The sequence below is a fragment of the Oxyura jamaicensis genome, chromosome 17 (assembly GCF_011077185.1).
Source record: "Oxyura jamaicensis isolate SHBP4307 breed ruddy duck chromosome 17, BPBGC_Ojam_1.0, whole genome shotgun sequence".
Taxonomy (NCBI): Eukaryota; Metazoa; Chordata; class Aves; order Anseriformes; family Anatidae; genus Oxyura; species Oxyura jamaicensis.
This window is the reverse complement of record NC_048909.1, coordinates 2,038,863-2,060,730: the sequence shown is the minus strand read 5'-3', so window position 1 is coordinate 2,060,730 and position 21,868 is coordinate 2,038,863. Positions and strand designations below refer to the sequence as shown.

General features: G+C 58.8%; 1 protein-coding gene across 1 annotated transcript in view; it reads right to left on the bottom strand.

Annotated features, from left to right (window-relative positions):
- Window positions 1-1,355: 1,355 nt before the first annotated feature.
- Window positions 1,356-21,868, bottom strand: part of ARRDC1 (arrestin domain containing 1) — a 29,877-nt gene continuing 9,364 nt past the window's right edge. Inside the window, exons 2-8 of the mRNA XM_035341708.1 lie at window positions 16,333-16,443; window positions 6,198-6,248; window positions 5,574-5,728; window positions 4,919-5,101; window positions 4,373-4,549; window positions 3,821-4,226; window positions 1,356-3,096 (exon numbers count right to left, since the gene is read on the bottom strand). Of these exons, the coding sequence (XP_035197599.1) occupies window positions 3,032-3,096; window positions 3,821-4,226; window positions 4,373-4,549; window positions 4,919-5,101; window positions 5,574-5,728; window positions 6,198-6,248; window positions 16,333-16,443 (1,148 nt within the window). The 3' untranslated portion in view covers window positions 1,356-3,031. The remainder of the gene's footprint in view (window positions 3,097-3,820; window positions 4,227-4,372; window positions 4,550-4,918; window positions 5,102-5,573; window positions 5,729-6,197; window positions 6,249-16,332; window positions 16,444-21,868) is intronic.

Below are 21,868 nucleotides of genomic sequence, written 5' to 3'. Positions count from 1 at the left end.
AGAGGGGAGGGACGGAGCTCTCGCCTCTTCCAGAGGGGCGCATACACCCAGCGATTGCTTTTCTGCCCCAAAAAGTACTGCTCAAAGTACTCACAGACCCTGAGGACCTGTTGCCACAGCACCCTGGGGTCACAACTGTGGGTAGCTTTAGGAAGAGGAGGGCTCTTTTCCTCCTGCGGTCCTGGACCATTTCTATGAGGTCCATGAAACACAAACAAGGCTCCTTGCATCAGGCTTCAACCCTCGCTGCAGGGCTGGGATGGGAATGTTGGAAACCGCATTGCTTTGCCAGTCATTTCTGTGCATTTGCACAAGAGCACGGCGCTCACAAAGTCAAGGTGCCGCCTCCTACAGCCTGGCCAGAGCCGGCTCACAGGACTTGGTAAGGTTTCTCCCTGTGGGAGCTGCACGTGCCCAGCCCTAGCACCCAAAAGCAGCAGCAGCTCCCAGGGCTTTGCCTGACTCCATCCTGTGCCCTCCAAGTCCGCAGGCACCCCTCGCCAGGGCAGCGTGCCACCTGCTCCTTGCTTTGCAAAGTTTGCAAAGGGGCCACCACGGAGAGCAAGAGGTGCTGGAGGAGCAGCCAGCTGCCAGCAAATATGAGTTAGGTGAGCAAGCTTGGCAGCCAAGCTCGATGCCCTGCCCATCAGGAATGTTTCTCGTGCCAGGCACAGACCACCAGGCAAAGGGGAGAGTCCTAAACAATAAAAGCTGGGCAGAAGCCCAGGTGGAACAGAGGCCGAACAAGGAGCCTTGTGTATGAAACAGGTCGTGCCTCAGGCTGCTGGCAGGGACAACATCCAGACAACACCGACATGCTTCAGACATGGTATCACCAAACTCCGTGGGTGTGGGGAGGAGCCTTCCTCTCCATTTTGAGTAAGTTTCTTCCTAATGACTTCAGGAGAGGGCATGGGCTGGCAGTGTCCAGCCCTAGCAGCCAGACCTTGGCTGTTCCACCTCCATCCTCCTGAAGGACAAATCCCCTCTCCCCTTCCTCCCCAGCACTCTACCTCCTCCTTTCTGACCTGAACTCTGCAGAGTGCTGAGTAAGACCTGCGGGGCCAGCCACGGCTTCAGGGCATGGTGCCAGGGAACTGCATGCTGCTGCGGGGCAGTGGGGGCTGTCTCCAGAGCTGAGCCCACACGGAGCCAACCCCCCTCTGCCCACTGGAGCCGGGAGCACAGCACGGCACCCAGGCTGTTTTCCCAGAGCTGCTTGGCAGAAGTCACCATCTTCCCGGTGAGAGCAAAAAGCTTGCTTCATTTTGTAAGAAATCAGCAAGGTGCATTCCTGGATTTGGCATGAACAGGCATATGGGTAAGCATCGGAAATGGATGAAGGAGCACAGCAGTTCTCTTCGAATAATTTATTAAATACAGCATTAAAATTTGTATTTATGAATTCAATCATTAAAAACAAAACTTTATCTCATATATATATATATTTAGGGACAATGACAATCATTCTTTCAACATTGGTGCATGTTGTGCCAGCACTGCTCAGAACGGCACCTTCTCTACACTATCCTTAAAGCAGTTCAACACTTTTAAAATAAAATAAAACAAAATAAAAAGCATTTGCAAAGGAAGAGTGCAAAGCAGGGCTTGTCCCCAGCTGCCTGCCAGGGCTGTGAGGAGGCAGAGGCTGTGGCGCTCACAACAGGTTTGTTAGATATTGCCTGCCCAGCACGAGGAAGCGTGGGGACCAATTCTCAGAGGTGCCAAAGGTGCAGTCTGCAATTTCAGCCTTGGCTGGATGCCTACAGCTCTGAGCTGAGTAGCTGGTTTGTGGTTTCCTCACCTTGGGCAGTCAATATTAAAAAGCTAGACAACAAGGAAAAGAAAAAGCACAGAAGAAAAAGTGTTGTTTTCAGTACACCAGCTTCTTCCCCTGACCTGCCACGTCCAGCAGAGGCTGCAAATGAAGCGTAGCAGTCGGTGTTCCCACTCACTCGTTTTTGCATCCTGCTGTGGCTCGAGGTGGCTCAGGAGGCGAGCAGCAAACCAGTACCAGCTCGCAGAGAGTGCCGTCCCCAGGCCACGTGCACTGGTGGGGCACCACGGACCGAGAGGCTGCAGGCTGAGCCTTGAGGGAGGCTGATCCCAGAAGACAGGGCTTCCACGGATGGGGTCCTCGGGCAGATGCAGAGGTAGCATCAGACAGACTTGATTGTCATGTAATTCTGGCCTGCCTAAGACAGCAGCAGCAGGGATGGAGAGGGTACCCTACAGGAGCAGGAGATGGGACGTGGGACCTGACTAGTACTGGTCATCCTGCGTGCCGCAGGCTAGCGGCAAGCAAGGACGGTCTGTCTCCTGCAGGGCTTCTGAAGAATTACCCTTGCTGAAAAGGCTCCCCGCTGCCAGGGCCTGTTCTCCACTCACCGCAAGCAGGCAGCGGTCCAGCCCGCTGCCAGGGGACCAAAGGCTGCCAGTCACTCACCCCACCACACCAGTACAGCGAGGGCTTGTGCTTCTGGCTCTGTAAGAGTCCCTGGCCTTCCAAACCTGCTTACTCCAAGAAACCTGTTTCAGCTACGCTTGAGACCCACGAGGACAGGGAGGGAGGGCTGTCTAAAGCATTTCCGGAGAGCACATGGCCCACAAAAGAAAGTTCACACAGCCCAGCCTTCAGCCTACAGTGGAGACGTGCCAAGTCAGGAGTATTTCAGATAAGGCATCGCAGGTGCTTTGATAGTAAAGCAGTTAGTGTTGACTACAGTACTTTAAACACAGGCTGCTGCAGAGGGCATCCCTGGGGCAAAACCAGTTCTCCAGCACCTGATGCAGCAGGAGACGGTTCAGACCTCTCCTACACAAACACACACACACACACACACACACGGGCTGCTCTGGCTGCCCTTATTGTTTGTTTTTTTTTTTCCCCTCCCAAGAAAGTGACTCAAAAAGCCCAGGCTGGGATGTGCCATTTACCCTGCCAAGCAGCCACGGAGATAAAAAGACGCCTTGTGCTGTACCAGACTTTGCAGGTGAACCAGCGCGCCAACGGGACGCGAAGCAGGGCAGGCTAGTTGCCGTTGCTGATGCTGGAGTTGGCACTGCTGCAGCTCTGCTCGTAGGATGGAGGGGCCTCTGCGGGGGAAAGATAGAATAAGAGTGGTTACAGTGGGTGTGTGGGAGGCTCCCTGCACCCCGTTCTGTGTAACTCAGTGCTGAGCAAAGCAAGCTGCTAATACGTGCATGCAGACAATCTCTCCAGCACCCTAAAGCCTGCCCCACGACTGACACATCCGAGTGTCTCTGTTAGCCCAGTGCTAACAGGCTGGTTTATTCGGGCAGGGCCATGCCACACCGCTGTTCTCTGCCACCCCAGACAAGCACCGCTCGAGGAATGCAGCGTGCTGGGATTTCCCCAAGCTTTTCTGTCCTGGACAGTCTCTCGGCGCCCGCCCCCACAGCTTCTGTCTCCAGACCAGATGCAGGCCCACTCCAAGGCAGACATAAGATTTCAGTTACATCACTTTCCTGGCTCTGCTCCTGCCAGCCTCGCCACAAGCCAAGAAGTTTTTATATCTGTGGGAAGCTGAAAGCTCATTTCAGAACAGGGAGATCCTCTCACGAGCCTAGGGCAGCACGAGCGCAGACGTGGGAACGGACAGCTGGCTGTCACAGCCACGGGAGGGGACGCCTCTGTAGAAGGCAGGCAGGGAGATCTCACGATCCCCTCTGAGTTCAGCCCCCGGTGGGCTGACATCCCTATGCTCCAACCTTTCCAGCTAGCAAATTGACTCTCGTCACAGCAGACATTTGCTGTCGCACTGCCAGCCTGTTCAGGCCTCAGGAGCAGGATGCTCACCGTACGGGTAGCCCCATGTGCTGTACTCTGGAGGCAAAATGAGAGAGCTGGCAGTGGGCACGGGCACCACGTTTCCCTCGGCGTAGTAAGGGACGGTGGCTCCCGTTGAGAGGCAGAGCGTGGGGTGGTTTGGGGAGCCCGTCTGCTCAGAGTCCGCTTCCTGGAAGCTCAGTCCTGGGGCGTAGCTGAACGGCTGCTGCTGGGAATGGCTTTTGGTGGGGATCAAGACATTGTCCATCGGGTGATAGCCGCTGGCAGCCTCCTCCTCCTCCGGGGGGGCACTGGGTACCACTGCAGACGGTAGGTGCTGCACAGACCGGGAGGGGCTCAGAGGGACCCTGTTCACCGCGATGTTACCAATGTAGATGGGAAGGGTGACTGAAACCTCTGGTGACTTGAGGGAAACCTGGAAAAGAAGGAAGAACAGTGGCATCCTCTGTTGTACGTTGCACAGGGCACAGCCAGGCTCACCTGACACAAGGGCCCACACATCTCCATCCACACACTCCACACATCTGCTGAGCTCAAGCGATCGAGCATCAAGGTACTCACCTGGATGTAGTAGTCGATGTGTATGAGGCTACAGCCCTGCAAAATGGACTGAGGCAGTGCCGGGACAAGGATCTGCTCCTTCCATTCCGCGTGTTTCCAGGCTTTCACTCCTGAGCCTTCCACCTCCGCGATGGTCCTCAAGTCGTAAATCCAGCGCTTGGATTTGTAAGCCACTTTCTGCACAGACAGAATTAAAAAGAGCTAACAGGAAGACTGCAGATGTTCTTCTGTCTCCCACAAGTGCAAGGCAGGACACAAAACCACCCAACTGCTTTGTCAAATAAGCAGGAGTACAAACCTAACGTGCACGTTACGGGGCAGGATAACCCATTAGTACACAATGGGCTGAGCTGGTGTAAGCACATGTTCTACCACCTCCTTCCCCAAGAAGGGGGAGAGAAACAACGTTAACCAGAGGTCTGCACTCCTCGCTGCCACCTCTCAGCAACACGCGAAGAGATGTGCACTGTGGTGAGAGCTGCACCAGTTTCACACCAGGGAGGTGGAGTACAGCCCAGCTGAGGGATCGTCCTTTCGGATGCTTACCTGGAGCAGGCTGGCTACCACAGCCCCGGTGTCCCGGCCCGATTTGTTCTCTATGTCTGTGCGGAGCTGGATCACCTGCCCCACGATGTACCCTTTCAGATCTGAGGTGGCGGTCAGGATAACGTTGCCACTCTTCACAAGCTTGTAGTTGAACTTCTTGGTGACTGACATCGTGTTGGGCTGCTGCAGATCAGAGACACAGAGATGTTGACTCCCGGGAGTCAGAACACCTCCAGGAAAACACTCGGATTCAAAACAAGCAATCAGAAATACCGGTCTAAGAGGCCACGAAGAACCACATACACAGCACTGCCACAGACATCAGTCTCACTCCTCCATCCCCCCAGCTTTGCTGTCCTATCAGCATCTCTTCCCTTCAGAAAAAGTTCCCTAAACCCAGTTTCCTACAAGCACCTGGTACTATTGGCAGACACCTCTCTCAGGATGCTGTAAATTCACCTACACCATGCAAAGTAATGTGTGGAGGAGCCAAGAATCACAGAGAGCAGGGACAGAAAGCAAGACAGGACAGATCAGGAGCAGGAGTCCCCACCCTGCTCTCGCACAGCAGGACGTGCAGTCAGAGGTGTCCGATCACACAGTTATTCCCACGCTTCACACTTGGCAGGGACAAGCCCTGAGGCCTTGTTCTTACCTCGATATCAGGGATGTCATTCAAGTTGAGAGGGCAGAGGACATAGAAGATCTTGTTGCACTTGTAGTCCTTGGAGAAGCGAGGTGTGTCTATCACAGCTTTCACCTGATGGAGGACCTTGCCAAAAGGGCCTTCAAATGATGTAGGAGCAGAGGCTGGAGTCAAGAGAGAGAAAAAGAAAAGGCGTTGTGAGACGGAGTCAAGCCGAGCATTGACAAACATGAAAAAACTTTCCTCTTCACCTCAAGAGTCCTGCAAGTATCTCAGAGCAGAATTGCCAAAAAAGGCTTGGGGCTGAACACCGGGGTCACCCAGTGACTGTGCTGTGACCTCCTTACAGGAGGCACCCCCACACCACAGCAGAGCGTGCTGCGGGCAGGACGGACAGCCAGGAGCCCACCTGAGAGCCCACAGAAATGCTCGGAGCTGTCAGCAACAGCGCAGGCCTGGTTTGGCACCAAGCAGGAGGCGTTTGCTTGCCTAAGCTCCTCTGCTGCCTGCGGCACCTCTGGGCCTCGCCGCCAGCGCCCCTCTGCCAGGCAGCCCAGGGCTCAGCACAGCTCCCGAGGCGAGGAGAGCCACGGCTTGCATGGCAGAGCCTTCAGCTGGTCACCTGCATCGTACCTGGCAGCAGGAACTGGAAGGAAAAGTTGTGCTCCCCAGCTGAAAGGACTCCTGTGGGAAACAAGAGGAAGAGGTAAGGGGCAGGTCATTGCCTTGGAATGGCGCTGCTGGAGCATCAGCTTCTGGTGAGAGAGGCCCCTGCCGGGGGAACGCCACACACCTCGTTCAGCTGCCTTCACCCCACTGGACACCACCACGCTCATCCTCCAGGCCCAACGAGCGGTGCATCCACTGCCACCCACCTCTCCTGGGCTCAGGAGACGTCCCCACTCCTGCAGAGGCCATGCACGCTCTGTGCCTCGGCTGTCACACAGGCAGCTCCTGGTCCCTGTGCCACCAGCAGCGATGCCCCTGGCCAAGCCTGATGGAGAATTCACCCCCAGTCCCAGCTTTGGGCCCCTCCTCCAGAGGAGACCCCTGCTCCCCTTGCAGAGCCACAAACAGGCAGCAAGAGGCCACGCAGGCTGAGCGGGGAGAGGAGCCTGAGAGCAAACCGAGGCCGTGAATTCCCCCCACGGCACCGAGCGCTTCGGGGAGGGCTGCGGGCTCCCGGCCCCTGGCTGCAGCCCAGCGCTGGAAGCTCAAACCTCAGCGCTGGTTTTCTTCAGCGATGTCACTCCGCAACAGCAGCCTCGAGGGCACAGAGCAGAGCCAAGACACAGCTAAAACCACAGCTACAACCCCAGGATCCCCCAGCCCACCCTCCCCAGCACCCAGCCAGGTCCCGCACCCCTCCCGGGACAGCGGTGACCCCAAACGGAGCCCACAGCACGACCCGGCAGCATCGGGCAGCTCCCCGGGTCACCTGCCCTCAGACGCAGAGGGCTTTCCACGTTTGTTGAATGTGTGTAAACACAGAGGGTTTGTTTCCAGCTTGGCAGCGCTAACGGGAGTCCTGGGTACCCAGTAACTCACGTTGTGTTTGTTCTGCTTTGTAGGATCACTGCTGGAGGTCCTGAGGCTCCAGATTGGTCTAGCAGTTGGCTTGGTGCACGGACACAGCTTCCCTGTTCGCAGCGCTGGCTCCGCAGAGCTCACAGCAACAGTCCCACCACAAAGGGACTGAGCAGATCATGGGGCTGGGGAAGGGGGGGAGACTTAGGGGGGAATCAACCCAATTTGCAGCATGGTTCCAGGCGGACAAGGCGGTGTTCGGCCCCGTCTGCTCCTCCCGTCAGGAAACGCTGCAGCGCTGCCCTCGCTGCTGGCAGCCCGCCTCCAGCACAGCACCACCACGTCTGGGCTGGGCTGCTGCAGAGGGAGCCAAGGAGAAGCGAGAGATGTCCGTGCAGGATGAAAGGGGATGGTTTGCTCATTCCCATCACCCACCACAACACCCCCCTGGTGATCGCCCTCCCCGTCCCCCCAGCAGAACCAGGCTATGTAGGCTAAAATGCAACATGCCAGCTTGTCACAAGGTGGAGGCATAAAGCAACGCACCGCCAGCCTCCGGACACCCCCGGCTTCTGTTCCCTTCTCGGGAAAGTCTCGCGGGGTGAAAGGCAGCAGTTTGGGAGACGGGTGTCTGCTGGTTACGGGGCAAAGCCTTGCTAACTAACCCGGTGCTTGGTCACTGCTCCAAGAGCTTCTGGGGCTCCATGCAATGCTGCGGCCTCACAGCCGGGCCCTCGCTCTCTGCCTGACCTGAGACATTTCAGTGCGGCTCCTGCCCAACCCACGTCCACCAAACAAAGCCGGGCTGGAAGTGAACCTGCCAGCGCTTCATGCCCTCTGTTTCCAACCCCTGGTGGAAAACCAGAGGTCCTTCAAATTGCACGGGGCAGGAGATGAAGCCCACCCCGCGCAGCACCAGGCAGGGACACGCTGCCAGGCCCACGGCACTCACAGAGGATGCGGCTGGGCTCTGGGAGCCACCCGCACTTGACTTGGTGGCACTGATGCCATTCCCCTGCCTCCAAACACATCACTCGAGCAGAGCTTGGCACAGAGCACCCCAACAGCACAGACCAAGCCTGAGCACCAACGTTAACTGAGAGCCGCTGGGAGCCAGGGAAACGCCGCGAGCCCTGCTCCCAGCTCCATTAAGCCGAGAGATGCCGCAGGCAATCAACAGCAGCCCTGGTTTTCAGGCTTGAGCCTTCCCATCACACACCCTCCTTCCCCCGCCACCCCAACAGCGCGGAGCAGCTCTGTGCCAGCCCTGAGACCCACTGTGCCAGGCTAACACAGGGCCAGGTGCCCGCAGAGCCCCAGCTCCCAGCCCCACGCCTGAGTTTCTTGACCGTGGAGCAAGCGTGGGGGCTGCTGGAGCAGGCGGGCCGCGAACACCAGCCCGGGTGCGTGCAGCAGCATCCAGGAGCCTGCACAGTGGGGTGAGCACAAAACCTCAGTGCCAGAGCCATTCCTGGGACAAGGGCTAATAAAAGTAGAAGAAAAACAGAAGATCCTGACCAAACTGGAGGCTCCCATGAAAGCATGGGTGTGCTCGGGTGCCTGGCGGAGCAGCAGAGCTGCCGGAAAGCCCAGCTCCTGCAGGACTGGGACAGGCATTTGGCAGCAGCCCCACGCTGAGCTGCTCGCAGGGCTCCTGCTCATCTCTGCTGCAAGGGATCCCCTCAGCACAGGCACAGAAGTAGCTCCGTGCCTGCCTTGCCTGGGATCACAGAGCCATTTTGGGATTTTGCCACGTGTCGGGTGGCTTTGGCAGAGGGGAAGCAGGTGAGCCCGGTGCACAGTCCCCCCTGTAGTGGGACAGGGAGGTGACAACTACCCCTGAACTCTCCAGCTGGCAGCTCTGCCCCACAGGCAGCACTCCTATTCCCAAACGCTGGCATGGTTACAAAGGGGACAATCTGCAGCTTCACTTGTCCCAGCCCTGTGAGCACAGGCTGGGCCTGGGCTGACCTTGCCCCAGCCACCCCGGTTCTCTTACCTGGAAATTGGCACCGAAAGCCACCCCGGCACCTTGCGAGGGACACGCAGCGCTTGCCCTCCCTCTGGCACCGGTTGGAGGCAGCATGGCCAGGATGTCCTCGTGCACCACGGCCCCACAGTGGCAGCACGACACCCAGGCTGGCTTTGCAACAGGGACTGTGGCTGGCGGCTGACAGGAATCCAAAGGTTTCCTCTGGTGGCTGCCCCGGCACTCAGACACCGCCTCAGCCCTTTGGGAAGGCAGAGAGCTGCCTCGGGAGCAGGAACTTTGCTAAGGACACGCTCCAGTGAGAGGCCGGGGCGGCCCTGGCAGCGCACAGCACGCCCCAGGGCTCCCGAGCAACTTTTAAATGCACAAAGCCAGGGGAAGGGGCTGTGCAGGCCACCCCGGCCTCGCTCAGCCATTACCTCACCGTTCCCCGAAGCCCAAACAAAGGCCACTGTGTATTCAGACGCAAAAGCTTTTCCTGAAGTTTATATACAGCTAAAAATACCTTGAGAAAGTCATTAGGCAGCGGAGGCAGCTGGGTTAGCAGGGCTCTGACACAGGGCCTTACCTTTCCTCCTGATAGGAGCTGAGCCAGGGGGCTCGGCTGCTCCCGCGCTGGAAACATCCTCCCTAAAAATTCCTGGAGAGAAAGGAGCTGCTGCCCCGACAGCCTGCCACAGCTGGGAAAACAACAAACCCGCAGCAGCTGGGACACGCTAACGGCACAGAGAGCACAGAACGACCTTGGAGATTTCCCTTCTTGCTTCTGCTGCCAGCAGGGATTTGTCTGGCCACAGAAGGACTGTCCCTTTCACCGCCCCGCTGGTCCCCTTCCACGTTTGGACAGGGGCTGTTCGCTTGTCAGGAGATGAGGGAGGGCTTGGTCCATCATGTGCAGAAAGGGAACTCCTCCATCCGCAGCGAGCCCTCTCCCTGGTGCCCAGGAGGTGACTGGGGTGCAGCTCGGCTCCCCGATGTGCTGTGGAGGGATGGAGGTTAACGGGCTCTCCCCAGGGCCATGCAGTGCTCTTGTGCAAAGCTCGAGCTGAGCGTGCTCCCGAGCCAGCCCCGGAGCCGGACGCACCCGCAGACAGGTCTGGGCTGACGCACCAGGGTTTGCCCGTGCTCACTGTAAGCCAGCACGATGCCTCTGTCCTGCTCAAGGCACAGCCGCTGAGCAAACAGGATGCTGCTGTAACCGTGGGAGCAGGAGAAACCGCAGCACGCCGGTATTTATGCTGCTGAACAAGTGATCTGAGCCAAGCTGCCCCTGCACAGCTCAGGTGTGCCTGGTGCTGACAGCGACGCGGGCGAGGGCAGCGCCGTGCCCCGTGCCTGCAGGGAGAAGCAGCAGCAGCCAGGGCTGGGGCACAGGAATGAGGAAGCCAGTGCTCCATGGGGTTTTCTGCAGTTGTCCTGCTGGCAGCCCATGCGGGCAAGCTGCTCTTACCCTACAGGTGGAGCCAGACCTGCTTGGGCCACAAGTTCAAACCAACGCTGCCACAGAGACATCGGCCAAATGCCTCCTCCCAGCTTTGCTCCCACAGCCCCAGCAATTCCATCCAAATTCCCTGCGGGAGCCAGGAGCTCTGTGCTTCGCAGCACCTCCTGCACCTCCGCAGCAGCCTGTCTGCTTCTGAGCAGGCTGACCGCCACCCGGACAAAGCCAGCACCGCCAGGCTGCTGCCAGAGGGGCACGGAGCTGGAGAGAAGCCAGCAGAGGGCAGGGAGATGCCTTGGTCACTGACACACACACACACAGCCTCAGTCGAGCCTTGTTACTCACCCCCATGAAATCTCACGCTCCGATGCACTGGGAGAGAGCCCAGACGTCTGAGCACGCAGGAGCCCGCAGGGCCCGGCAGCTGTAGCGGCAGCGCAGGGTGCAATGCACCTCGCCCGGCCTCGCCAGGCTTTGTCTGCAGCTCAGCAAGGGCTAAAAGCACAAATACTTGGTGCATTGCTCCCTCCGTTCCCCAGGGAGGAAGGTGCTGCCTGCCCTGCAGCCGTGACCAGCAGCCTGGCAGGTGTCCTTCACCCCGGCTTCAGGAGCCAGCTCCTGCCCTGACCCCCAGCTCCCGGCTGGCACCAGCAGCCACTGCTGCTCCAGAGCACCAAGAAGCCAAGCTTTTGGCCCGCACGTATTTCTTGCTGCTTCTGACAGAGGAACAGCAGGCCTGGCCATATGGCAGTTCCTCCTGGCTACTTACTGAGTGATGCATTAACGGTGCTGGCCAAGTCACGCAGCACAGACAGGTGCCTGGTGCTCCCTGATCCCCTGCTGCCCTCAGCCAGACCCCGACACCCCTGGGCGAGGAGAGCTCAGCTGGTAGCAGTGCTACAGATGCACAGCTCGGGATCTCTCCTGAAGCTGATGGGGTTGGCATCTGGGCGGAGGCCAGGAAAGGCTCATGTCAGGGTTTGGTATTTGTGAGAGGAGCAGAAGGCAGCCCCACGCTGTGCAACAGGATGCGGATCCCTCAGCTGTGCTCCCTGCAGCCCTGCCCGCCAGAACCCCCCCACCCCTGCCCTCCTCGCAGCCCAGCACACTGCGAGTGAGGCGTGCACGAGACCAGGGCTCCTCTTGCTCTCAGAGGCTGCCTCGGAGGCGTCAGCCGGGAAGCATTAATCCCGCCTGTGCCAGGGCACTCCAGGCAACGCCGGGCCAGCACAGCATTAGCACGAGGACTCCAACTCGGTTTCTGGCGGATTAAGCTAATACACGGGATTACAAACCTCAACAAACGAGGGTAAACACACACATTTGCTGGCAGCGGCCCTGCAGCAGTCCCTCGGAGGGAACAGCCCTGACAGCCAGCGCAGCCAGACCTGCCGGGGAAGGGCTCGGTGTTCGGCTCAGCCCCTCGGTGGGCAGAGCGAGTGTGTGAGCAGCTCCAGGCTCCCATTCAAAGCAGCAACATGCTCACGCCAGGTCCGTGTGCAAGCAAACACACAGTGGGAACAACCTCCGGTGCTCCCATATGGCTGGTGCTGCCGAGACCGACCTTTCTGTAGGGCAGGAGGTACACACACGGGAAGAAAACACACCGGAGCGCCCAGCAGTGAGGCTGCAGTAAAGGCTCCGCTGCTTTCGGATCTCTGTATCAGCAGTTCTCAGAGACGTTTTCAGAGAATTAGGATCTGGCAGCACGGCAATGCTGCAGAAATTTCTGAGGATGAACAGTGATCTATTGAGGCAAGAAACTGGGAAGTGCTGAGAAAGCTGCTGCGACCCACGGCGACTGCAGCTCCTTCCACGTGGTTTTCCTGGGCTGAAGGTGCCGTTACTGCTCCACAAGCCCTGCGTGGGCAGGGGCTGGCACCAGTGAGTCCTTACGGCTCCTCACGGCCCGTCCTGCCTGCACTGTCACTGAGACCAGACCAAGCACCCTACCTCCTTCAGTGCCTGCTCACTCCGGTCACTACGATTTTTAATTCGGCTGGCACAGGATCGTCACCCTGTGCCTGCGGAGGTGGCGTGCCAGCCCAGCAGAGAACCACCCAGGGAAGAAGCGATGCGCAGCTGCCCCCTTTTAGCACTTTGTGCAAGAAATATGCCAGCAGAGGAAGCAGGTGTAGCAGCCAGGAATTCCCCGCAGTGCCTGCTAGCCAGCTAACAAGCTGCCAAAAGTAAGGTCAGCTGGAAATTACAGCCGGCTCTCTGCATGCATTCAGCTCAGGTACAAGGAGGATTAAAAGGAAAAAGGAAAACTCTCTACCTGTGCACACACAGGGCAAGCTGTGCGCGCAGTCAGAGATACAGGATGGCCGAGGAGAACAGCCCGTGTGGGCCCAGGCACAGGACCCGCTCCTCTGGGCTGAATGAGGCCAGAGCTGCCGTAGGGGAGGGGAGAGGAGCGCAAGTCCTCCGCAGAGCTGAATCACTCCATTGTGTCGGGTCAGGAGAAACACCCCTCTGTCTGCGAGCAGCGGGGACAAGCGCTGCTATTTTGTACTCGCTGCCACTGGTGCACTTGGTGTCCTGCGCTGCTGACACCCAGAGAAACCCAGCACCGCTTGCGCCTGCAGGGCTCCCCCGTCACCGCATTTCTTTGGTTTTCCTCCCTGCGAGGAGATGACCTGGGACAAACCGGTGAGCGAGGGTCCACATCAAACACCCAGACCAAGTGGGAAAGGCAAATGCTCCCCGCCGGGAGGCAAATACCGAGTGCCCCCATGGGCGAGCGACGTCCCTGCGCTGCTCCGTGCCCTGCAGCAAACCGAGCAGGACGCCCCTGCCTACAGCTTCTACGTAAGGAGCCCGAGTTCACTGAACTGCTGGGCCGCGTGGCATTGCCAAGGCTACAGCACGGACCCTGCGCAATCCCCAACCCTGACTGCTGCTGCCGCCAGCCTGGCCGGGGGCTGCATGGGAACGCGGGGCTAAGACACTCGAGCGGGGACGAGCAGGGCAGCGAGCGGGGTCCTGTGCAGCACAGTCATGAGCTGCTGCGGTCCCTGGAGGGAGCCTGAGCACCCTGACACTGCTCCGAGGGGAGGAAGCAAGAAGAGAAGTTAAGGATGGTGCCAGTGCCTTAAATAAGTGCCTTATGCTGCCAAGTAGGCTCGCAGGATATTTCGGGGCCGGCCTCCTTTCTCACACAATGCACACCCTTAAAAAATATATTACAAAGTGTGTAGTACAAGTGACAACTGGTGCCACGTGGGACTAGCCGCCCCCTCCCCTAGCTCAGTGCAAAGGGGTGTGGGTGGAGAGGTGCAGAGTTGCTCTCAGATATTTAAAGAGCAATCCACGTCTCAACAGTTACGCAAACCTCGTCTCCCCTTTCCCCTAGTGCGTGTCCTCAAAGAGCACAGGTCGCTCTTTTTTATTATTATTTATTTTTCTGATCGGGATGTGGGAAGAGAGCACGCAAGCGCTTCATTTTTCAGGCTGAGCTTTCCTCCCTGCTCAGTCCCCCCGGACTCCAGCACTGCCACAGCCCCGCTTGCCCAAGGCCAGTGGAGCTGGAGACACTGGCAGTGTCCTGGGGACACGTGGGGTCCTCCCTCACCAGCACCAGCACGGTCTGGCTGCACGAGCCCTCTGCCAGAGCACTGGGGATGGTGCCAGTGGGGAGCCAGGCGTCCCCCTGCCCCTAGCCCTGCCCATGACCACCCCCTGTTTTTTTATGCCCAGGTTCAGAAAGGAGAGGTAACCAGTGTCGGGAGCAACCTGCCCTCTGCGTACCTACTTCCCCAGCACTGGTGTACCATCCTGGGGGGCCACTGGCTGTGCTCCACCGCCCGGCGCTCGTACAAAGCACAGAAGCTGTACAGGTCAGGGGACACCGGGCCTCCACCACGAGCCTGCACCACGCTGCTCTGGACTGGGGCCAGACAGGGCAGTAAGAGCACAGCAACGCACCTCAGCTCCAAGCTCAGTGGTCCTACAGGACAGATTTCCCCCTCGCTGCCTTCACGACTTCTCGGGTAAGCCACATTTCTCTGATGCTCGCTCCCACCTGCCCGGACCTGCGTTGGCTGGAAGACGCCGGCTGGCCTCGTGCGGCCGGGAGCAGGGCAGCTGCCAGCTCCGCGAGCAGAACCTGGTGCAGAGCAGCCCGGCACCAGCAAAGGGCTTGGGCCACTTGAGCAGACAAACAGCCACACTGAACTGAGCAGCACACAGCGGTCTGGGTCCCAGGAAATCAAGAGCAAAACACTAGGGCTTTCCACGATGACTTTAAGAGTTGGCAATACCAAACTTTGGGGGCTTTTTGGAATTCAGGTATTCAAAGGTGTCCAGTTAGAGTGAGAATGTGTGGTTATCGACACATTTTCCTTCCATCCTCCCCAGTCCACACTTGTCCCAGATGTCACAGTGTTAGCTCCCAGGGGCAACCCTGCAATAACCAACTGCTGAACTGGCTGTCAGAATTCCTCAGGGGCTGCAAAGCTGAGCAACTGCAGCCCCACCTCCTCCCCCTGCCTCATGGCTGGCTCCTGCCACAGCTCAGCTTTACCAGAAGAGAACCATCCATGGTATCACAGTTCCCTCATGAATCATTAAATACTAGACACAAATTTGGAAGGTCGCTTTCAGTACAGCTGCAGGTTTAAACCTCTCCAGGAGCCCACAGTTGTTCAGTCTCCAGCTCACCTACGCTCGATTCCCTCGAGCCCCTCGTCAAGCCTCCAGGATTTTGCTACCCTGACATTCACAGCTGGGCTCTCTGGCTGCAATCAGCACCGCTTCCAAAAGCAGGCAGGAACATTTCTCATCGCCCTCCCCGGCAGTTTACCTCCCCCTGCAGCCCCTGGGCTAGGAGCCAACCCAAGCGGCGAGCCAGCCAGCTGCCTCCCTTCCCTGGGACCTGAGCGGGCAGCGCTGTCTCCAAGCGCTGCGAGGATGAGGTCAGTCTCCCCTCGATGCTAAAAGCTCTGCCTGAAGAATTGCTGAGATAGCAGGAGCTGCCGTGTTAGCTTTACCCATTTCCTGTTATTAGATAAAACAGCATCAGAGGGCTGAACTCCTGCTGGCTTGGCCTGTTGCCACGCTGCAATTACTGCCACAGCCGCTGCCTTCAGCAGGTGAATACGAGTGCCTCTTGATTTCCATAGGAGCCAGAGCCCAGCATAAATTAATTGTGGTAAGGTTGACCTATTTAATAGCAGAAAGCCAGCATTCACTCGAGCCCAGATTCCCCAGAGGCTACGGGTGTCACTTTACCCCGCGGGACAGCGCAGCCCCGCCGCTATCTCCAGGCATCTCAGCTTGTGGTGCACTGAGAACCACGGGGGGCTGCTCACGGCGTGCCCTCAGCCTTCCTCAGGGAGGACAGGCAACACCTCCACCTCCCTGGCGCTGTAATCAAACCACTCCTGCCCTGCAACCAGCTCCTGTTGACCAGCTTTGACGAGTGTTTTGTGACTTCCACAGACAACACACACAGAAAGCAGAGCAGGGTGAACCCAGGGACTCCACAGCTGCTGTGCTCGTAGACATCCACCAGCAGCGAAGTGCCTGTTGACAGCCCCGTTCCAGACAGAGCAGCACCAGAGGACACAAGCAATGTTTGAAGGGGGCTGCCAAGTTCTGCAGCCATTCAGGATGCCTCCCTGCACAGCTCTCGCAGTCTAATATTGGCTCACATCCTATGTGCACAGGCCAAAGCAGCCTGTGAAGGGGCATTTCACACCAACGAGATGCTGAGGCCTTGGTGATGCACTGCTGCAGCCCAGAACCACCCATCTCTCAGCAAGAAACAGCACAGAGGCAAATCTCCGCCACACGCTTGTGGACCTTACCTTTGTCTGCCAGAGACAGCGTGGTGTTGAAGTACTGCTCCTCCACGGTCCAGGCGGTGTCGTTGATCTTGTTGGACACGCCGCAGAATCCAACGCAGCTCACCTTGATGGCTGTTAACAGAAACCGCACACATAAGCACCAGGAGAAAGCAAAACCACAGCTTCAGGCTTGCTTCAGGGACTCTATGGGGACTGGTACAGGAATAGAACCTCATCAACACACACAGGGTGGAAAAAGGGAGCAGGGGAATTGGGTCACACTTCTAGCTCAGAAGCACATTTTCCCCTTACTCCCAGCACTTGCTCTGCTCCCCCTGCGCTATTCCCAGCTGTCAGCACCACCAAAGTCCTTGTGCTGGCCTCTGTGCACTGCAAAAGGTCTTAACAGCAGCAACTTCAGCTCCCCGAAATGCAATGCTCTCCCTGGTTCTCTCCCAGACAAACCAACATCCCCTCCCAATACCCACGTCAGCCCCTGTGCTCAGGTTGAGAGCAGAAACCTTTGTGGCAACGCTGCCCTCCTCCAGCTCACAGCAAAGCCACACTGGAAGCAGTGTCTGGAAGGGTCTGGAAGCATTTGAGATGCCATCCGACCCTCCCAGCCCAAAGAGAATTTGAGCTATGCTTGTGCCTTGCCTTGGGAAGGTCATCCCTGAGCTCTCCCTGCGTGTTGTCACACACCAGGAGACATCCGCGGCGCTTCCCCCGCGCAGGGAGGATGCAGACAGACCCATCCCCGCACAGGGTGGGACTTCAGGGTGGCCCCAGCCCAAACATCTCCTGCCCTGGTTCTGCAACAGCTTTAAGGGATCCCACAGAGCTCCCTCGCCAGGTTTGGCAGGTGAACATTTCTGCGCGCAGGAAGGTGACGGGAACTACCAGACTTCTCCCATCTCACCCATCTGCTTCCCTGCATCCAAGCGGCGTCTCACAGGAAGCCTCTGTGGGAGGCGGGCAGCCAGTTTGTGCTGGCTCCAGAGCTCCCTTCCTGCTCCACTCGACGTGTCTCCACCACGCCAGCCTGCCCACCTCCACCCGCCCAAGCTCCTCTGGGCTTGCAGCCTCCAGCCCCACCAGGAGGAACAGCCTCCCCGGACACAGCCCGACCGCGACCTCCAGCCCCTGAGCCCGCCGCAGTCCGAGCGCCGTTTCATACCCAAGGGCATGGGATGAGCAGCTCCAGATCCCAGCTCCCATTAATCAAGCACTGCCACACGCTCTGGCTCTCCGTCCCAGACTGCCACGCACACCGGCACTTCAAGGCCGGGGACAAAGAGGGGAGCAGGGTCAGCACCGTGCCGCAGCACGGAGCCACGGGTCCTCTCCTGGAGCACAGAGCACACCCATTGCCCTGCACGGAGCCCACTCCTCTCCCGTCGGATGGCAGCAGCTTTAGCAGCCTTGGTGCCTGCTCTCATCACACCTCGGGCACGCCGCTGAGCCCCAGGGCCACAAGGAGCTTGTCCCTGTTGTCAGCCCAGACAACTCGGCCGGCTCCAGTGAGACCAAGCCCGGGCTCAGCCACGCCGCTCCCAGGTTTTCACACGGGAAAGGAGAGAAAAGCCCAGCGGAGAACTGGAGAAGGTTTACACCCTCCAGGAGGGACAGCCCCCGAACAGGCTCCCCACAGCCTCCCTCAGCCAGTTTATAGATAACGACGGTGGAAAGCTCCTAGCTAACCACCATCTGTTGCAACACCCAGATAAGGGACGGCAGGCAGCCTTTCATCCCAGCCCACTGCACTGCGGTGCTCAGGCACTCCATCCCTGCGAGGCAGGCGGGTGGGCGCGCTCCAGCACAGACACCACGGCCCCAGCTCCCTTCCCACGGGAGGCAGGGACTCGGGGACCCACGGGCAGCAGCTCTGCAGCCCAGCACACGGAGCTGGCCCTTGCCTGGTGCTCCCTGCTGTGATACTGGGCTCCCCTGCAACCTACCTCAGGGCTGTGCCAGACCTCATCTAAAAGCCCTTACAGGTTTTCCATCTTGGACGCAGGGCTGTCAGCTCCAGGGCTTTTCAGTTAACCACTGAGAACCCAAACTGGCTTGGCACTGCCAGCCTGAAAAGGAAGGAAGGCCTCGGTCCATGGAGGGAGATCCTGGGGTCCTGGGTCACCCCCAAGGGCAGCCTGCTCCAGCCCCAGTCCCAGTGGTCGCTCCTCCTGGTGCAGGCCCTGACCACAGCTGTGACCATGGGTTTGCACGTGGAGCATGCCTTGTCCTGGGCTCTTGTTGAGGAGATTATCAGCAGAAACTGCTGTGGGCCCACAGCATCCCCACCTACATCATGGAAGAGGTTTTGCCCTCTTTTGGGACAGCACCAGAGGCCTGGCAGGACACCCCGGCCGCGGTGTTTCTCCCCATGTGATGCATTAGGGTAACCAAAGGGGCAACGCAACACACCGGGCAGAAAAGCTCCAAGGCAGTTTCACAGCAACCTCACCGGGTTCTGGAGCAGCCAGCTACGAAGCCAGCCCCTCCACCACAATCTCATGACCCGGGGAAGAGGAAGAAGCTGGGGACTCGCCTGGCTGTGGAGTCAGGGATCCTGTTCACAGCTGCCAGGCTGAGCCGCGGTGCTGGGGGCAGCTGCGAGCTAAAAGCGGAGTCAGGGGGACGGGTCCGGCAACCCGGCACCCTCAGAGCTGCTGCCACCGGAGCCACCCGAGGTGCAAAGCAAAGCTCGTCAGCCCGACTGCCAGGAAGCGAAATGCACAGTCAGACTTTCCAAGGCCTCCCCTGCAGGCAGTCTCTGTGCCAAGTTGTGGGTATAGCAAATAAGAAGAGTTTCTGCTTCGGAACAGGCCAATGGCAGTTGTCAGAAACCCATAAAAATGCCTCCGGAATCCAGTGCTACCAGCAGCCCCAGTTACCAGGCTCCTGGGTTGCTTTAAATAAACATGGGGAGGGGGGGAGAAAAGTCAAATATCTGTAAAGGAAGCGGAGGGGTGAGACAAAAAGCAGCAAGGAGAAGAGAACGGAATTACAAAGCCATGCAGAAGGCAAGGGCCCTTCGCCCCTGTGGTCCCCCAGCACTCAGAGAAACAGCAGCAGCTTTGCATCCAGCCAGACAATTCTTTAGCAAGGCACGGCAGCACTCGCCAAATGCTGGAAATAAAAGGAGACAGCTCAGCCATATCCATCCCTGCCCTAAGTAAAAATAGAGAGGCCAGGAGCTGGGCACGTCTGCCTTCTCCCAAGGTGATTTAAGGAGAGCAGCCGGACACCTCAGATGTCTCCTTCGGTTGATCCAGGGAGCTGCCCTCCCAGGGGAGCTGGTGCCGCACCGCAGGCAAGGGGAGGGCAGAGGACGTGCATCCATACATCCCCCTCCTTGACTTTCCACATCCAGTTGTGCTGAGCAAGCAGAGTCACACTGGCCACCGGCACAGCCCTCCCTGAACCGCAGCCAGTCCCAAGTGGCTTCAGGCCCTATCTGTGTCACACACCCCTGCAACGGGTACGGGCAAGAGGGAAGATGGCAACGGCTTGGTTGCTTTTGGCTTGCAGGGGTGGGGAGGGAAGGCAGCCCCCGGGGTGCTGCACCCGCTCAGCCCAAGCACAGCGCCTCTCACCATGGGGAAGCAACAAAAAGCGACGGCAGGCGGGACAGTGGCTGTTGCATTTGGCAGTGGCTCAGGCAGGACAAACACGCCGTCCTGCTGGTGTGTCGCTGCTGGCATGTCGCTGCTGGTGTCCTGGGGCTTTCCCTTCCTCTGCTGCTGCAAGGATGGACGTGGAGGTGAGTGCTGAGCTCTGAAGGGGCAGCTACAGACAGCCCCGGATTTCTGCCCGCTGAAGCCCACAGTTCCTGGCCTCCAGCTGACCCAGGGGCCTCAGCTGGGATGGGGAGCCCATACCCACAAGCACAGGGCTCAACGGGCTGCAAAGCCACCCCGCAGCACCCACAGCCACACAGCACGAGGGACTGGGCACATGTTCACAAAGAGCCGCTCCTACACCGTGCTGGGGGCAGCTCCTACAGAAGGCAAATACAGCGCCAAACCCAAAGTGACAGCACACAACACCCCTAAGAGATGGGGGACGGAGGTGCCAGCACCCTGGCACTTCCCAGAAGGTGCTGGCAGGAGGGCCGGTGGGTGCCTGGGTCCTGAGAATGGGGGAGCAGAGGGAAGAGAGGGCTGCGAGAGAACAGCAAGCCTGCATCAGACAAGGCTTCCTTTCATGGAAACCAGCCAAGAGGAGCCCTTTCCGCACCCCTCTCACCAGAGCCACAGCAGGCCATATCTCTACATTTTAATTAGTTTTTCTCCAACTGCATGGGGACAGAGCTGCCTCTCCCAGCCCTGCCAGCCCCAGCAGCCAGACACAGCCGCGGTCCAGGCCCAGGCAGAGGGAGGGGACGGATGGCCCCGCTGCCATCCCCACCGGTGCCGGTTCTGGGGACTCAAGAGGCTTTGGGAGAGCAAGGCCGGGCCACAAGGACAACAGGTCTCGGCACAGGCAACCTCAGCAAGCCGGCAATGCGACTCCTAGGGCCACCTGCCCAGACACAAGGGGACCAAGCCACCTCAACATACAGAGCCGCAGCTTCAAGTGACAAGGAGCACGAGCCTGGGAGTGCTCCGAGATCTCCCAGCCCTGCGAAGGCCCTGCCCCAGGTCAGGGGAAGCTCTGGGGTTATCCCGCTCCCAGCACAGCAGGGCCCGATGGTGCTGGAAGGTGGGAAGCCTGGGAGGCAGTGAGACCTGCAGGCAGGACAAGTTACTCTCAAGCAGTTGGTAGAGACTGGGCAATTCCTAGAAAAGCTCCCTGAAAAATACGGACCAAGGAAGCCGAGACCACAAAGAGCAGCACGCCAAGGCCTTTTACTGCTCAGCTTTGCACGAGCACGGCAGCACAAGCTCAGGCAGAAAGGGCTCGTGTCCTCCTCAAGCAGGAAGGCTGGAAGCTCACGAGGTACACTGGTCCCCTGGCTCCCAGCCCTCGTGCTCAAATATACTGAGACACCACTAATTAAAGCAGCAGCTCCTAATTAACTCTCGGCTGTCCCCATCCTTCTGGGTCCTTCCTGTCAGTTCCTGAGACACAAACAGTCCTGGGCATTTCACGAGCCAGCGAGGCAAGGGCAGAGCTCACACTGACAGCTGGAGGCAGCGGCGTCTGGCACCAAGCGAAGGGCTGTCTAGCGAGGTTTCCGTCTCCTTCCCCAGGGCTCAGCACAGGGGCAGGAAGGGGATTCGGCCTCCAGCTGTGGAAGGAGGAGCCCTGTGCTCTCAGGAGTCATCTAAAAGAGTTGCTCGTGCCTTCCTGACCCACAGCGAGCCCGCTTGCGGGGCAGCAGCAGCTCACCAAGACCCACCGAGGGCCAGGCTGCCCCACTCCCCCCCCATGGCAGCGGCAGGGCTGCGTTTGGCAAGCGAGGCAGGGGGTCCCAGCAGGGCCTCACGCGTCCTCAGCCCCCTGCTACAACCCACCTGCAGGAAGCCTGGAGCAGCTCCTGCTCCCAGCCTGTACAAACCCCACCTGCAGCAATGCCAGGGCGGTGACAGCTCCGTCACACGGGTGAAGTGAG